Source organism: Nematostella vectensis, chromosome 15 (assembly GCF_932526225.1).
Source record: "Nematostella vectensis chromosome 15, jaNemVect1.1, whole genome shotgun sequence".
Classification (NCBI taxonomy): domain Eukaryota; kingdom Metazoa; phylum Cnidaria; class Anthozoa; order Actiniaria; family Edwardsiidae; genus Nematostella; species Nematostella vectensis.
Window position 1 is genome coordinate 7,287,621 of NC_064048.1, and position 18,741 is coordinate 7,306,361.

General features: G+C 39.9%; 2 protein-coding genes and 1 long non-coding RNA gene across 8 annotated transcripts in view; 2 read left to right on the forward strand and 1 right to left on the reverse strand.

Annotated features, from left to right (window-relative positions):
* Positions 1-507: 507 nt before the first annotated feature.
* LOC116616807 lies at positions 508-14,173 on the reverse strand. Its single transcript, XR_007306853.1, has 4 exons — positions 14,110-14,173; positions 13,076-13,230; positions 10,284-12,145; positions 508-2,788 (listed from the first exon to the last, which is right to left on the reverse strand). It is a non-coding gene; the product is annotated as an uncharacterized LOC116616807 (long non-coding RNA).
* On the forward strand, positions 7,291-9,748 carry LOC125560772 (zinc finger protein 862-like). The gene has a single exon (XM_048723146.1). The coding sequence runs from the start codon at positions 7,354-7,356 to the stop codon at positions 9,337-9,339; it is 1,986 nt and encodes a 661-aa protein (XP_048579103.1). The 5' UTR covers positions 7,291-7,353; the 3' UTR covers positions 9,340-9,748.
* Positions 10,675-18,741, forward strand: part of LOC5509851 (protein-methionine sulfoxide oxidase mical3a) — a 30,974-nt gene continuing 22,907 nt past the window's right edge. For 4 of the 6 annotated variants that reach the window (XM_048723140.1, XM_048723141.1, XM_048723143.1 and 1 more), the window contains exons 1-3: positions 14,332-15,111; positions 16,323-16,424; positions 17,125-17,480. In XM_048723140.1, the coding sequence (XP_048579097.1) occupies positions 14,628-15,111; positions 16,323-16,424; positions 17,125-17,480 (942 nt within the window). In that variant the 5' untranslated portion in view covers positions 14,332-14,627. Of the gene's footprint in view, positions 10,804-14,331; positions 15,112-16,322; positions 16,425-17,124; positions 17,481-18,741 lie in introns of those variants that run through there. The other 2 variants (XM_048723144.1, XM_048723142.1) reach the window with 2 other exon arrangements.

The window sequence follows — 18,741 nt, forward strand, 5'->3', positions numbered from 1 at the left end:
GCATTGGAAGACCAAATGTTTGTGTCACCAATGCCAAGATCTTTGTAGGAAGAGGAAGTACGAGAGAGTCCATGACTGCAGATTCGCAGTTCGGCTGTTTCAAACGAAAGCTGGAATGGGACGTAAACAAAAACTGAAATGTAAAAAACAGGCTCTTGTTTGTAAAAGAACACTCTTGATTGAAAAAGAGGTTTTGATTAACTGTGTGCATTTGTATCCTTACTTAGTGTGAAATAAACCATTTAACTCTACATAACCACATGTAATCACAAGTGTAATATAAACTTTATTGTTTTCGTTTTTGTGCGTGTGTGTGCGTGTGTCATGTTCAAAAGTATCCTTTTTTGTTCTTAATTGTATGTTTAGAATATACTCTTGCCAACCCAATAATATCTAAATTAATAAGTGGGTTTCACATCCTCTTAACTACCCATCATTGCAATCCCTTCTATTCACTTTCATTGTGGCATTGTTGATTTTCTTTTTCTCTTTTTCAGTATTTTTTTCTTATGTTTATTATCTATTCTCAGCAAGTAAAAGTTGGTGAATAGTTACTAATTCCATAGTTTTATCTGTTTCCGAATTCATTTATGTACTGTTGTAATATTGTTATTGGCCCCAATTATCCCTTTAATGTTGATAGTACTATCATTATCATTAATATTTCTACTATTTTTATATTTTTTCCTTATTATTAACAATCATTATGATTCTTATTATTGAGTTGTTATTATTGGGATGCTCTATAGTCAAGATCAGGGCAAGGAGTGGGGAGAGGTCGTCAAATGCAATTCTAGTGGAAATACTTTGCCCACTTTACCTTAACTTCAAACTTCACCAAGAACATATGCCGATAAGTTTGGTCAAATGGGCAGGCGATACCAAAAAATTTGGGGTGCCCCTAAGCAAGTGTGGTGAGACGCCTGACAAATCCAGGGAGGCTGTTCTTTGTTTGACAAGGTAATAAGACTTTTCTTGACCAGGCGATTAAGAAAAGCTCATCTGAGAAAGATGAGATTGGAGTGAACATGGAGATATGTGAGGACATTGTCCAAAAAAAGGAAAAGAAGAGACATATTCAAGACTGAAATATATGCAAAAGTATGTTTGAGAAATATATGTCATATACTTTTGTTATTCATTTGTGTGGGTGTGTTGATGTAGAAACACCTCCAGCAACTTCCTACTTGAGTTCATTTAAGACCACAAAAAGTTCCTGGGGACAGTCTACCCCAGGTCTCAAAAGATGGGTAGAGCGAAATGGGACTACAAAAAACTCGTGGATTATTCAATCCAAGAGCAACCCTGTTAGGATGTTTTTCCGTTTTAAAATGTCTGACCCATGCAAGTTCTTCCTTTGGTCTGATGTTTATCCAACCTAGCAAGCCAAGTCCACATGGACATTATGAGACCGGCCACACCCCACTTAACAACATCAATCATGTGTTCAAGATTTCACCATGAGGCAGCAAGAAGAAACAACCTAAGAAAAGGCACCCCCATCATTTCTTGTGAATACGGTGATAATAGATTGAGGGAGTCTAGGCTGTCATGAAATATTTTTTGTCATTACCCCAAGCTGTACTCAATCCTTAACACAAAAAATAAAAATTCATGCGAAGAAAATTGTGAGAGCAACTGAGAAGTTTATCTGACATCAAGATAACAAGAGTTGCCTCTTTGCAAAACAACTACAGGTGGTGAAAATGCAAAAGATCACATGTGAAAAACACCAACTAAAATACGGACTTGGATAAGATCAGCTTCTCAACCTTCAATGATCAACATTGAACGATTATTTGAAGGTTTCTGGTTCGTACGATTCATACGGAATTCATACCATTTTCAGCCAATAGGAGACCCAGCTCGCATTACGTCATTACATCACGCCGTTGAAAATTCCTCATTAATTCTCTAACCACTTCCCTGCTCTTATCTAAGCTTTAACATGGCTCCCAAAATGAGGAGCAGTAATGTTCTGCGTTATATTGAGAGTGCGGGACTCTCTGAGGATCTCAGCGAGTTGGAGAGTGAGAACATATCGGCAGGGTCTCGCTTGGCCACCAAGAATGAGACGGCAGTTCATGTAGAGAGCACAGCTCGTCTATATGAACTCCGTCTCATTCAGATGGAAAAATTCGCCATACAAGAGAAGGACACGGCTATTCTTTTTGGTGAAAATAGCCGTCCATTTAGGGCGGCTACCATCAAGACCTTTCTCGGTAAGTGTGAAGTATGATGCTCTATCGAAATACTGTAAATGAGACTAAAAAAGAACGGTCTAATGTGCAAAAACGCACATTTTAAGCAGGAGATAATTATGATTAAATATCAGTAAAAACTGTATAAGAACGTAAACCCGCGAATTTTCCTCCGCTTTAAGTTAAACATACCGGTGCACCACCCAGATCCTGGTCTAGATCCACCCCTAATGTCCATTGGAATTATTAAAAAAGCTATATACTAGAAAGTGAACCATTTATCTAACAGATATAGTCACCACATTTTGGAGTTTATTTGATTTATTTTTGGTTGATGAGCAGCAAATGACTGGCGAGATATTCGTAGTTTTCACACGGTCACGTGATCTGTGACGTAACCACCTATACATATTTTTTTCACTTAATGTCCATCTGACATTATACATTAATTGACCTAAGTTTGGTTGATGTGCAGCAAAGTCACGGGATTGCTTATGCTTAGTTATAAAAAAGAATCTGAGCGTTACGTGAGCTGTAGAAATTGAATAAAATAGAGGAAGCCAAAAAAAAAAAAAACAGCCTGCAACCTGCACTTTGTACCCTCCGTTTCCATCAATTTTTTAAAGGTCTCAAGATTTAATTCTATCATTTTCTTAAAAGGTGTCAAGACATTGATATGTTCCCTAAATAAAAGGAAGCGCCGACCTTCTAGAAGAGACATGAGGGCCGGCATGAAGCCCTATGAGGCAAAGAAGGCGCCACCATTTTATCTTGAGGATATGCTCAAGATGAGAGAATACTGTTTGAAGACAGTTGAGGTAAATAATTTAATTACCATCACAAAAAAGTTCATTAAAAATAAACAGGTAGCCTAATAAATCATTGTTAAAGCCCCATTGATCCAGCTTATTTGCAGGATGTGTAATTTTGTAGGCTATGAAACCCTGCATAATCAAATCTGCTTGAATTAAGGAGAAATTAAATCCATCTTTCAATAAGACATGTCTTTGTTACAATCAGAGACCACTTACATTACCATTTCAATATCTTTTAAACTGGGGGTGGGGGCTATTACAATTGTTTTGGCATGGAATGATAATACCATAATTTTAAAAATGCAATTCATAATTTATACTTATTGTAGCATTACAGAAAATTCCCTGCTTACAAATTACAACATTGTAAATTATGTGACCGGGTGGTATTTTAGATTTTGCAAAGATTTTTAATAAGTGAGTTTTGGATTATAATCATAATAATTATGCTGCTGTGTTGAACCTTGATCATTGCATCTCCTGACTAGATATTATCAAGATAATATCACACATAGATCCATTCTACAAACATGACAGACACAATAGATTCTGTAGTCGAATATTGACGTAACCACCTATACATATTTTTTTCACTTAATTTCCATCTGACATTATACATTAATTGACCCAAGTTTGGTTGATGTGCAGCAAAGTCGCGGGATTGCTTATGCTTAGTTATAAAAGAGAATCTGAGCGTCACGTGAGCTGTAGAAATTGAATAAAATAGAGGAAGCAAAAAAAAAAAAACAGCAAAATCACCCGACCTGCAACCTGCACTTTGTACCCTCCGTTTCTATCAATTTTTTAAAGGTCTCAAGATTTATTTCTATCATTTTCTTAAAAGGTGTCAAGACATTGATACGTTCCCTAAATAAAAGAAAGCGCCAACCTTCTAGAAGAGACATGAGGGCCGGCATGAAGCCCTATGAGGCAAAGAAGGTGCCACCATTCTATCTTGAGGATATGCTCAAGATGAGAGAATACTGTTTGAAGACAGTTGAGGTAAATAATTTAATTACCATCACAAAAAAGTTCATTAGAAATAAACAGGTAGCCTAATAAATCATTGTTAAAGCCCCATTGATCCAGCTAATTTACAGGATGTGTAATTTTGTAGGCTATGAAACCCTGCATAATCAAACCTGCTTGAAGATTTGAGAGAGCACAGCTCGTCTATATGAACTCCGTCTTATTCAGATGGAAAAATTCGCCAAACAAGAGAAGGACACGGCTATTCTTTTTGGTGAAAATAGCCGTCCATTTAGGGCGGCTACCATCAAGACCTTTCTCGGTAAGTGTGAAGTATGATGCTCTATCGAAATACTGTAAATGAGACTAAAAAAGAACGGTCTAATGTGCAAAAACGCACATTTTAAGCAGGAGATAATTATGATTAAATATCAGTAAAAACTGTATAAGAACGTAAACCCACGAATTTTCCTCCGCTTTAAGTTAAACATACCGGTGCACCACCTAGATCCTGGTCTAGATCCACCCCTGCTGTCCATTGGAATTATTAAAAAAGCTATATACTAGAAAGTGAACCATTTATCTAACAGATATAGTCACCACATTTTGGAGTTTATTTGATTTATTTTTGGTTGATGAGCAGCAAATGACCAGGCCTTTCAATAGAAGGCGGCTACCGGCGGTGAACCGCCGCCTACTTCGGCGTTGACCGCCGCCTACTTCAAAACACAGTAAAAAAAGGTTGGGCAATCTGCCCTAAAACTTGCTCTAGAAACGTTGTCAAATGAAAATGAAATACTCACTAGTATGTTGTTGTATCATTTTCTTATTTAGCAGGGTCTTTTTAGCAATACTTTTCTTCGTTCAATTGCATTCTCGTCCAAATAACTCAAGTCGCGTGTTGTTTTGTTTACGACCGCCATCTTGGATTCGCATCGATATGGATTATGGGTAGTGTGAGCCTAATTGTGTACAGCGGTATTTCTCTTCAAACATGGCGACGTCCAACAAGAGATCAAAGAGAGATGCGACCGCGAGTTCGGGCATGAATATTCATGCTTTCAGAAGCTATTTTGTAAATGAAAATAGATCGGGTAATATATCATTTCTTTATTGAGGTTTTGAAATTATTACAAATGCGTTGTGTTGTTTGAACCAGTTAGTTTGAACTTTTGAACTACTAAATTGTGAACATCTATCATCGATCACTTATCCTGTGAACGAGCTTTCTCCTGTGAGGTCTGTTTCATTTTGTAGCAAGTCGGCGTGTCTGAGAGACGACTGCTTACGAAAAGATCAAAGACTCACAGGAGAAAGCTCGGCTCGCAGGGTATCGATCACGAACAAAAACTACAAGTTTTTTTGTGTCTTGTGCCTATTATTTTCGGTTTCTTGTGTGCTCGCAAGAGAGACCTCTGCCGAGGTTGACTGTCTTGGACAGTCTGGTGACGGCCTGATGGGTTTCTAGATTCGTCAGATTCACGTTTTTTTTTTTCATCATCTACAATACAAACTCTCCTGGGAAACGAAAGCAGTATCTTAGTAGAATTCGCCTTGTTCGAGGTTTTCTTGAAACATTCCATAAGAACTGTCTAGATATTCATTTGAGTGAAAGCTATTTAGTGCCCGTTTGATCGGAAACTCGGCGGGGAGGGGGGCTCGCATATATGATATCCATATTGCCCATGTTGATATCCAGTTAGTCGATGTCCTAAATCATGGGCGTCAAAATGAAACTACGCGCGCTATTTGGTTAGAACAAAAAGTCACCACTGTCCGCGGGACAGTCCCGCGTTCATCGCGCGCGTTGCACAAGCATATCAGCCGACTGTTCTTGTGACGGCCAAGCAAAAAAGAAAATATGGTGTACGTTGATAAGGGTATGTTCTTTTTTCTCGAATCTGTTATATATTTTTTCGATTTTGTTTCCCCTTGGTTTAACAATTCTGGTAGGAGTACAGTCCCTCGTTTCCCCCGGGTTTTGGCACTTACGCACATAGGTGCGGAAATCAATTTTCACGCTATTTCTCGCATCTGCCAGAAAAATGATTATTTGTCAACAGAGCTATTTTGGGGGGTCAAAAAACACAACAGACAGAAGAGTAATTACCATGAGACACAAAAAATAAAAGTAGAAGCAGAAAAAAATTGTTTTGCAAGAAGGGAAAGTTATAATTGGCAGATTTAACAAATTTCCAGGGGTTGAGCGTGGTATGTACTCTTATTTCCCACGCTACACGTCATCTTCGAGGTCAAAATGTTGTGGACTCACGAGACGAAGTCGAGTGAGTCCACAACAAATTTTGGCCTCGAAGATGACGTGTAGAGTGGGAAATAAGAGTACATACCACGCTCAACCCCTGGAAATGTGTTTCTTACCACAACAACAACTTCACTCATTTCACAATTTCACTCATTTTCGAGGAAGCACGTGCGACTTTCCGTTGCAAGTACCGCACGCGTGCGCGCGCGTGGTATGGACTCTTATTTACCACGGCGAATTGACCAATCAGAGCGCGAGATTACTAACAGTTGTGGTAAAAAAGGCGATTTTTGTTTGGGAACCAAATTATAAGAACGGTCCCATATCAATCAGATTTTTAACTGAATTACATAAAGACAGTATGTGGCAGAAAAACAGTATGTCAGAAAACGTTTTTCAAACATAGCTTTTTATTTCAAATAACATAACTTACGTGGTATTTTCCAGCCAAACCAAACGAAGAGACTACATTACCATCGCCGAACTCTGCTTCAAGCATTACTCAAGAGGTTCAAGATGGCACGGCATCAGGTGCCAATCTCATAGTGCATGGTGGCGAGACAAATGAGGCAAATGAAACACCTAGCAACCCGACCCCGCAAAACAGAGCAAAGGGCGAAGTTAAAAAGGCATGGACGGCAGAGGATGAGTCGAATTTCTTAATCTCTTCATTTGTTGATGACCCTCAGGTTATTCATAGCTTCCACACGTGTAGAAGCCGGAGGTGCATCTCTCTGCGCCCCACTGAAACGCGCGGCCTGGCTACGGGGGCTGCTGATCGCTTTCAGCATCAGTGGATAATGGATGAGAAGTTGTCATTGTCCACCGCCACTGATGTCAACTGGCTTATATATGTTGAAGGCCAGGGAATGTTCTGCTTGCTTTGTCGAAAGCATGGGACATCAAACCCCCAAAACAAAAGCAAAAAATACAGCCTCGATCCTGCTGTGCGATTTAAGCGAGCGGCTCTAGAGGATCATGCACAATCACAACAGCACAAAGCAGCAGTCGAGGCGGAGCTACTCAGCAGAGTATCAAGCTTTGAAGTAGCAATCAAAGAAATCCAAAGCAGTAAGGACGAGGTGTACTATAGACATTTCTGGCCATGTACTGGCTAGCAAAAGAAGAGATGCCTAATAAGAAGTTCACTAGTCTGCTGTCAGTGCTTGAGCAACTAGGTCTCGACAACATCAAGTACTTTCAACACCGCTCTGCAGGATCAGTCCGAGAAATGTTCCTCCTTATTGGCAGCGTATTGAAAGAGCAGCTCACGACTAACTTGTCTCTCGCAAACTGCTTTGGAATTCTCTCTGACGAGGTATGCGATGTTTCCAACATAGAGCAGCTGGTAACATTTGTAAAATATGTTGACCCCAATAGTGGCAAAGCTCACACGACATTTCTGGCCGCCAGCGACCTGTTAGAGAGTTCTACAACAGGATCACCAGACGCCAAGTCCATCACAGAGGCCATTATTTCCCAAGTCACAGATGCTGGTCTGAAAATGGAAAATGTGTCAAGTTTCTCAAGCGATGGGGCATCCGTGATGACAGGCCGAAGATCCGGAGTAGCAACAAGGTTGAAAGCGGATAACAAGGCCATGCTTAACATCCATTGCATCTGTCACCGTTTGGCCCTTGCGTGCGGAGACGCCAACGACACAGTAGATTACATCAAACAAGTGGAGCGTATCCTTATTCAACTGTGGTCTTTCTTCGATAACTCAGCGAAGAAAACGGCGGCGTACGCGAAATCCGTACTTGAAGTCAAGAAGATAAATGTCAGCGCGAAAGGCAAGAAACAAATTGGAAAGCGGTTCAAAAAAGCCTGCAGGACAAGATGGCTTTCAACGGAGAAGGCTATCGAAGGGGTCTTTGAAGATTACGAAGCATTACTTCAGACCCTTAGATTCTTCAAAGAGAGCAACGATAAAACAGCAACTGGCCTTTTGAAGCAAACTTCGAAGTTGAAATTTATAGGAACTGTGTATTTATTGCATGAGGTCCTTCCTATCCTCGGGCATCTGAGTAAGGCCTTCCAAGAGGGTGAAGTGTGTTTTGCTTCAATCGCACCAGCCATCGACTACACCATGGATCAGCTAGATGATGTCGCTAAGAACCAAACACACTTAGCCAGAATGACGGAAGATCTGATCGAGGGAGGGAGACTTTCAAGGTGCGACCTGCCAGATTTCACACCGGAGAAGAAGAGCATGCTGCAAAGCCTAACAAGGCAATATGTCCAGGCACTGAAAGACAGCATCGTGAACAGGTTTTCTGGCAACCTAGAAGTCCTGACAGCCTTCAAAATCTTTGACCCATGCGCCGTCCCAGAGAAGACAGATCCTGGCTTTAAGGAGTACGGGAAGAAAGAAGCAATAGTATTGGCCGACTTCTTTTACAATGGAAGCAACGACCAGGCTGAAAAGAAGGACGAGTTACTGGCGGAGTGGACCAAGATCAAATACAACATCTTGAGTTTAAAGAGCGAAGTCCCCCCAGACGTCAGACGTCCTTCAAAGAAGCTGACCAACCGGAAGACCCCGACAGAATGGCTGCTTGAGCACATGATGGCCATGAAAGCCACCTACCAACACATGTGTCCATGCCTCCTACAAATAGTAGAGATATGCCTTTCTCTGCCCGTTAGCAATGCTTGGCCAGAGCGAGGTGCCTCTGCTATCAAGCGTCTCAAGACTAGCCTCCGATCGTCAATGAAAAACGACATGCTCCAGGCCCTCATGCACGTAACCATCAATGGCCCTAGTACAAGTGAGTGCAAGCCTATCATAGAAGAGGTGACAAGGCAGTGGTTGGCCAAGCCCAGGCGCAAATTGGCAAATCCTCCATCAAAGGATCATCAACTGCACAAACCCACAACAACAGATGCAGGCACTCAAGTCGACCCAATCCCCATGGACATCACAGACATCGAGCATGTGTGGGAGACTGCCAGGGCGCTAGAGGCGGATGTGGTTGCACTGGAGGAAGAAATGGAGGCAACCGCAGCGCTTTTGAAGCTCCCTCCTGATGATCTGTTTGGCGATTACTCAGACAGTGACTTTGAATACAGCGACTCTGAATGTGTCTGATGCTTTTGACAACAGTTCAGTGATCATTATTAATTTACAGTCAGGTGTTGTGCCATGAGTTGTTGTTCAAAACACAGCTGGATCTTGACGTTGTTATTTCAGATAGTACAATAGTGACAAAATTTCACTCAGTGAGCTTTTGTACCGAGGTTGTAAAAAGCACAGCTGTATCTTGCGTATTCCGGTAAAATTTGGATACATTATTATTTCATTAGTCAGGTGATGTGCCGTGAGTTGTTGTATAAAACACAGCTGGATCTTGGCGTTGTTATTTCAGATACAATTTCATTTCAGATAGTACAATAGTGACAAATTTTTGACATCAATCTTGATATTAGCAATAATGATACCTTGTGTCCCGGGGTTGTAAAAGACATCAGTTGAGTCAGAAAATACTAAAGCTATGGAACAAGTCTCAGTTGTACTTTTTGCCCTCAAAAATGCTGAAAAAAGGGCTGTGTGGATCACATATAACAGCCAAATTTTCAGCCCTCAGAATGCTGGAAAACGCATCCCTTATATACTAAATTGCAAAATTTCCCGGGGGGGCATGCCCCCGGACCCCCCTAGCTTACTCGGGCCTTACGGCCCTCGCTACTCACTAACAGCCGCCTACTCTAAACACACAGCCTCCTACTCAAATAATTATTGAAAGGCCTGAACGACTGGCGAGATATTCGTACTTTCCCCACGGTCACGTGGTCTGTGACGTAACCACCTATACATATTTTTTTTCACTTAATGTCCATCTGACATTAAACATTAATTGACCCAAGTTTGGTTGATGTGCAGCAAAGTCACGGGATTGCTTATGCTTAGTAATAAAAGAGAATCTGAGCGTCACGTGAGCTGTAGAAATTGAATAAAATAGAGGAAGCTAAAAAAAAAAAGCAGCAAAATCACCCGACCTGTATTTTGTACTCAACCTGCACCCGTCCTGCAACCTGCACTTTGTACCCTCCGTTTCCATCAATTTTTTAAAGGTCTCAAGATTTAATTCTATCATTTTCTTAAAAGGTGTCAAGACATTGATATGTTCCCTAAATAAAAGGAAGCGCCGACCTTCTAGAAGAGACATGAGGGCCGGCATGAAGCCCTATGAGGCAAAGAAGGTGCCACCATTCTATCTTGAGGATATGCTCAAAATGAGAGAATACTGTTTGAAGACAGTTGAGGTAAATAATTTAATTACCATCCCAAAAAAGTTCATTAGAAATAAAAAGGTAGCCTAATAAATCATTGTTAAAGCCCCACTGATCCAGCTAATTTACAGGATGTGTAATTTTGTAGGCTATGAAACCCTGCATAATCAAATCTGCTTGAAGATTTGAGAGAGCACAGCTCGTCTATATGAACTCCATCTCATTCAGATGGAAAAATTTGCCATACAAGAGAAGGACACGGCTATTCTTTTTGGTGAAAATAGCCGTCCATTTAGGGCGGCTACTATCAAGACCTTTCTCGGTAAGTGTGAAGTATGATGCTCTATCGAAATACTGTAAATGAGACTAAAAAAGAACGGTCTAATAACTTACATACGTAAAGTCTCAAGACCGGCGCACATGTTGAGGAAAATTTCACGCATTCACTCTGCTTACTGCCTGGCAAGGCTAAAAACGCACATTTTAAGCAGGGGATAATTATGTCACAGTTGCTTCAAGCAGGACATAATTTTGACACAGTTGCTTCAAACAAGAGATAATTTTGTCTCAGTTGTTTGTGATACGTAACTTCGATCGACGTCTGCACGTGTGAAATTTTCCTCACCGTGTTCGCATGGACAGTATGAGACGAGCCACACCCCACTTAACAACATCAATCATGTGTTCAAGGTATCACCATGAGGCAGCAAGAAGAAACAACCTAAGAAAAGGCACCCCCATCCATTCTTGTGAATACGGTGATAATAGATTGAGGGAGTCTAGGCTGTCATGAAATATTTTTGTCTTTACCCCAAGCTGTACTCAATCCTTAACACAAAAAATAAAAATTCATGCGAAGAAAATTGTGAGAGCAACTGAGAAGTTTATCTGACATCAAGATAACAAGAGTTGCCTCTTTGCAAAACAACTACAGATGGTGAAAATGCAAAAGATCACATGTGAAAAACACCGACTAAAATACGGACTTGGATAAGATCAGCTTCTCAACCTTCAATGATAAACATTTTAACTTATTATGGACTATTTACTATTAGCCTCGGAAAAAAATTAATCATTCAAGAAAGCAGAGATTAGGATGACAATTCAATATGTAAAAGGTGTAGTGAAACAGCTATTGACTGTGGTGTTGAATATGGATTTATTGTACGTTGCAGTAGACTGCCTTTTACAATTTTTCTGTCGGCTTTTATGCTGGTCGGGTGCGCTATTTCACACCTCGTATCCCAACTATTTTTTAAACAAAGGCCTGCGAACCAATGATATTGCGACTATGCTAATTTTTTTGTAAAACTGGAGCTTGTCATTACGTCCCAAAAGATATATCTTTTGACCATCGACCTGGCAGTGCTTTTACCTGTTTGTTTCTATCAGTTCACTTATCCGTGTCGCTTCTCTGTTCTTTCATTCTTCGCGTTAACCTTTGTTTGAAAACGCGAAAGTACAGATTCGCGACACGGATAAGTGAAGTGATAGAAACAAACAGGAAAAAGCTCTTCTAGCAGGGTAGAGTAAAGCTATCAATTCTAAAAAAAATCACTAAAAAAGTTATTTTTTACTGGTCATCTGAGGTACTTACAGTCATTCGCTTTCTATGAATTGTTGGAAATTGCTTGGAGTTGAACTTGACTCGTTTGATGGTAGCTCTGCAGGGAGAATAAACACAATCTAAGCCGGGGGACAACAACAGGGACATTGCCAAGAGGCACAGAAACATAATGGGAAGTCCTCTTGAATCATTTTTCGCTTTTTGGTCGCTGTAGAACAGTGTATGTCGAAAATTTCCAATTTTACTTTGCATTTGCGTTTACTGTGATTATGCGTACGTCACCATTTCGAAAGACCCAGGCCTTGGGGTTTTTAAACATCACAGGTTTCCCGAAAAAAAAAAAACGACTGCCGTAGATTGATATGCAAAATATTCCACTCCGACGCCACGTGGATACTCGGATTACTCAACATAACTAGACCGGGTTTTCTAATCAAACATGGGGAGCGCGTGGCATAGCAAACAATCAGCCAAATTAGAGGAAAATTCTTGGTTTATTACCAGAATTTAGCATAAAAATCACTGTTCCGACCGCCCTGGATATTACCAAATGACATATAATGTATAAACTGAAGAAAATTGCTTACAGTTTAAATGAAATCTTAAAATGAAATATATAATAACATTTTAGCATAACAAAGTCGAGGAGACAAAAATGGGGTAGAGTATTCTAGAGTATTCTGACTTTCAGACTGGAAATTACAGCAAAATTGTTCCGTACGAGAACCACACAGCTAATAGAGTTTGTACTTATGTCTATAAGTTTTCATAGGCAAGCTTTGTTGGTAGAGTATTCTAAGTATCCATGAGTATTTCTTACCTATCGACTGGAAACTACAGCAAAATTGTTCTGTACGAGATCCACACATAAGTTGGTTTCAATATAACGTGTACGGCTAAAAGAGTTTGCTTGTCTATTAGTTTCAAAAGGCAAGCTTTTTTTTTCGGCACCAGTCCGGCTGAATTTCGTGACTCGATCTGTTCTCGAAGACAATTATAAAGGCAAATACGAATTTCTGTTTCTTACCTTCAGCATCTGTCGAAACAACTTTATAGGGAATCGAGTTTACACCCTTTTCCCCGTATATCTCAGTTTGTTAAGCAGAGATACCGTACTCCGGCTTGAGGAGACGCGCATCATATAATAAAACACGCCTGTAACTCGGTCAACGTGCCTGTAACCTGATTGGTCAATCAAAAGACATATCAGCAGCCTTGCAAACTGATTGGTCAATTAAACAAAAGGGACATTTGTTCTGGCAAGGCTAATAACACGGATTTGCATCTAAACAATTACTCAAATGACGCTCGTATGTGTAGTTTTATAATCCCCCAGCCTGCGTAGCAAGCGTTTCTGTAGAGTTTCAGCAGGAATAGATAGCGAGCGAGGAATATGGCCGCGCAAAAAATGGGCGAAACTCCACAGAAACGCTTGCTACGCAGTCTAATAATCCCCAGAAGATCAAGGTCAGCACAAAATCATTTCGGTGGAAAAAAAAAAATGTAACATAGCCTCCACCGTCAAATAGAATGGTTCTTCTTTTCTCAATGATAACCAAATAATTCTGTATTTTTTCAATAATAAAAAATGGTCTTTCAACCACATAAGTAACTCTGATTCTCTTCTAGAGATTCAAAAGTCGACCTAAGTTAGGTCGCCAATTTTACGCCTTCCTAACTTCTATTTCAGACACTGTATGCACGCAGGTTAATTGAATTTGAGAAAGTTGAAAGGGAAACGACAAATGATTTGTGTTTAGCGGGACATCGAACATTGGTTCTAAATTCCGAGTAAAATTGTTTGTAAATTAGGTCAAAATACAAGGGCTCAGTTCAGGTGTTTTTCAAATTAGCATAAGGACATAAGACATTGAGACACATCATGCCGAAGACATTGGACGGACCATGGGGGGGGGGGGGAGGGGGGGGGGGAGGGGCAGTAAGGAAAAACAACCCCAACAAAAAAGAGGATGAAAACCCTGAAAAAAAAAAAAAAAAACATGATGCCCAGACAAGACAAAAAAATGCATAACAAAAATTCATTCACGAGTGTAACCTCACCACTTTTTGTAACGTCCGTCCCTTATTTCAGAATAATCTTCCCTCGCCTCGGAAAACTGCAATAAGCAAATGAACATTCATATTATATGACAATATTCATGCTCTATGGTCATGTGGCCGTCTACATTTAGCTAGTTTTACTGGGAAACAAACCGGAAACTACGTTTCGTCTATTTTCAGCACTTTTTCCGGTTCCCAATCTCTTCCCCTCAGGTTGAAATACCGCTGAGACAGCAGGCTCGATTTGGTGGTGTGTTTATGTAACTTCGTAGCGACATTTTATCCACTTTCTTTCTGTCTCCGTACTATTTTTTGCTCATTTTGCGACCACTTGTTCAAAATGTCGAGAAAAAATTAGAAATAGCCGTCACCGGAAATGCTGAATCGCATCGATTGGAAATGTTTGAGATTGTATGGACCGTGCGAAGGTGAATGAAAGAGGTCTTGTCAAAATATGCCGCCTTAGATCGTTTACGCTTACTCACAAAGTGTGGCTTCGACAATAATTCTGCATCAGAATGGATTTTGAAGATGGAAAGAACAATAACCACATCAATACAAAGACTGCCCCAGAACTCTTCGATGAGTTCATACAAGCGGGCGATCTTATGGAAACAATCTCCGTATTCAGACAACTCTGCGAGAGTTTAGACATCAACCCTAAAAATTACAAGACAGTTTATAGTTCAATCAAGAATGGCTTGACAACATGGAAAGCTAGATCATTATGGGCAAAATTAGACAAGAGAGCGGAACAAAATGAATATAAAAATAAGCCTTGTGCGAAGAATAAAGTATTGGTTATTGGTTCGGGGCCGTGTGGACTTAGAAGTGCACTCGAAGCAGCTCTTCTCGGTGCACAAGTTATGGTGATAGAAAAGCGTGACCGGTTTTCTAGAAATAACGTACTTCATCTATGGCCTTTTCTAATCACGGATTTGAAGAATCTGGGTGCTAAGAAATTCTATGGACAATTCTGTGCCGGTTCACTCGATCATATTAGTAAGTACGCAGTTATTTGTTTTTTATTGTGTCCCACTTGCTTTTATTTCTACTGATGGATAGCAAATTCTTATAGATCAAATTGAATATTCCCGTCTGCTGCAGTAATAATCCGTCCACAAGTATTTTATAAATGCATATCGAGTTTCTTGAAGTCAATGTCGCTTCTCAGTTTTTATATGACATACTTTCCATGTGTATACAAAACAAGCAATCTTGTTTTGCAGATTGAAATATGTTTTGTACGTACGTTGTACATAAACTAGTACTGTGATTACAAAAACACAAATTGCTGTATCAATACCATGATAATGTTTTTGTTAAGGATTTTTGTTGTTGCCATTAGAGCTAGAACTGTTATGGGTCTATGTATTCAATATTATGCTAATTTTAATACTCCCCTGTTTTAACTATTTGTTTTGAAATGTTAATTGATGTAAATCTTGAAGTACCGGTCACTCAATCCCAGATTACTGAATAATATTTAGTGTTTTCAAAAATTTCTTTGCTGATTCGTATTTCCAAATAAAACAACAAAATACATGTATGCCCTGTATGTGATCTGACAACCAATTTAGCATGGTTTACTGCAAGTGAACACCACTATACTCTAATTTGAATTTCCTATGGTTCACATACAGAATATAATTGACAGATATTTTACAGTGTGCAACCTGTTCGTCATCTGATAATCGCATGTCTCATTATTTTTAATTTAAATCACAATACTTTTGTAAAGGCATAAATTAGATATTCATCATTTTTAGTTGTGAGATGTAGAGTTAAAAATAAAGGCTTAGTTTCAATAGTCAATACCACAGACAATTTAGTTAACCCAAATCCTTCCAATTTCAAAGAGCCTTAATGAAGCAATCAGGGCCTACTTGAGATTTATTGCCCTTGATAAAGAAATAAGACATTTGTGTGGCTGTTCATTTTATAGCTTTATTGTAATATGGGAACTTTGTTAGACAGCTCTCATTTTTAGACTGCTGCTTATTTTTTTTTTCATGTTTTGATATGTAATAAGCAGATGAAATCTTATTGACTTGTTGTTGTTTTTTGTCAGACTTCGGCTTCACATGACTAAAAAAAAACTATCAATGCGTATATTGTTGTTCCTGCTCTATACACGCATCTACCCAGTATCCTGCTAATTGTCTAGACACATGTATTTAAAGGATGACATGGGATATGACTTTTCACTACAGGTATCAAGAGACTCCAGCTAATCCTTCTGAAGGTTTCCCTGCTGTTTGGTGTCCAAGTACACCCCAAATGTGGATTCCTGAAACTATTAGAACCTAAAGAGGGTATGTGGTTACTTGATGACAGCCTGTTGAAGCATATGAAAGCATAAGGTGGCTTAGACCTCCTTAGGGCCACATTCCATAATAAGGATTAGGTGATTTGAGATAAGGTTAACTTTGTAAATGAATAAGGCTTGAAACCTCAGATCCAATATCTTGCATCACTCAGGGGATAATTTGAGATAAAGATTAAAGGTTAATCTTTTACTGTTACCAGAGGACTTTCCCAGAATAATACCTTGGATGGATTTGTGTTAGGGCTAATCTGAGGGATAAGGAGTGGAACAATAAAAGGTTGCAATCTTGTGATTGTGCATTTTAATGGGCAAAAAATTGATGACACACCCCTGATGACACACCCCTGATGACACACCCCTGAACCCACATCTAGCCTGTTACCACCATACATAATCTGCTATGCGAACTCAGATTAACTGAGTTAAAGCTCATACCTGTTTTTTTTTGTGTGTGTCACTCTTGCATGATAGCTAGGTACACATCTTGTTGTATTTAATTAATAGGCATGCTGTATTTGTTTGCAATCGAAATCTGAAACTTAAATTTAAAATTAAACTTAAAATAATATTAATGAAAGAATCTCTGTTGTTTTTATTAAGAGAGTAAAGTAATGCTGCAAATGGATAATATTGTATAATTCAGGAAAGCAAATTGTTGGCCTTAAGTAACTGTTTATTCTCTTCAGGTCAAGGGTGGCGAGCTTCCTATGAGCCCTCGTCACACCCTCTCCACAAGTATGAGTTTGATATGATAGTCGGCGCAGATGGAAGACGCCAGGCTCTCAAATTCAAAGGCAAAGAATTCCGTGGCAAACTTGCAATTGGCATCACAGTCAACTTTGTAAATAGGAATACAAAGGAGGAAGCTCGTGTGGAGGAGATAAGTGGAGTAGCGTTTATATTTAATCAGGGGTTTTTCCAGGACTTAAAGGACACCACCGGCATTGAACTGGAGAATATTGTGTACTATAAAGATGAGACGCATTACTTTGTCATGTGTGCAAAGAAGCAGAGTCTACTGAACAAGGGAGTGATCAAGAAGGTGTGTATGACTGTTTTATGGTCTCTCCCTCTGGTGCATCCAGGATTTTTATTAATAGGGGGGTTGCAGACTGAAGTCTGAAGGTTGCAGCCTAAAAATTGATTGCAGCATATTAGGGGGGGGGGGGGGGGGGACTGCATCCCCTACAGCCCTTTCCTACATAGATCTACCACTGTCTCTTACTCATAAGGTAGTAAGGTAGTGCAAGGCTATGTACAGTTTAAACACGAACGTACACTATAAAAGGGACTTGCCTTAGGCAAGCTGTCACTCGTCATTCAACATCACTGAGTGCAGAGCTCCATAGAGAGAAGCCAGAAAGCTATAATAGAGCTTTGGTGTGGAAACACACCATTGAAGTAAATAAAGTCTATTAATTAGCCAGTTTTTAGGACAAAACGAAAAATAACAGACGATTAGAGAGGTTTTGAAGTGACGAATTTTTCAAATTCGTTGTTTGTCCGCGCGCACCTGAATGACGCCATTTCAAATGAGCGCGCGCACGCTGTTTTTGAATTTGTTTTTCGATTCAAACAAGCGCGCGTTATGTTTGATTTCTCAATAACAATTTTTGTTCCTGTTTTGGTAGATAATTGATTCCAAACACATTCCTGAATATGCCTGATAGTTCTTTAACATTCTTTTGTACTTTAAAGTTGTCATAGCTTGTCGTACCGCTTTACTTTCTGCTATGTTTTCTTCTGGCAGTTTAGGAGGTCCGCACTCAATGAAGTCTAGCTTTGAATGGCGACGACATGCGCAAGAGCTTGCAAAAAAAGGGGGGCGGAGCAATCCTTTTTAAAGTGCGCGTTTGTGTTTGAGTGTTGGGTAAGCAGGGGGAGGGGGCTGGCACCTTGATTATGTTTAGCAGGGTAGTATTGGATTAAGGGTTGGGAGGGGTGGGAAGTTTGTATTGGATTTAAAGGGTTGGAAAGGGTGAGGAACATATTGGTAAAGATTTTGGGGGTAGGTTTGCTGGTGTTGGATCAAGAGTTGGTTGGGAGGGGTGGAAAGCTGGTATTTGGTTTGAAGGGTTTGAAAGGGTGAGGAATGTATTGGTTAAGATTTTGGGGGTAGGTTTGCTGGTGTTGGATCAAGAGTTGGTTGGGAGAGGTGGAAAGTTGGTATTGGATTTGAAGGGTTTGGAAAATGTAATGGTGGTATTGGTTAAGATTTGTGAGAGGAGGTTTGCTGGGGTTGGACCAAGAGTTGGTTGAGAGGGGTGGAAAGTTGGTATTGGATTTGAAGGGTTTGGAAAATG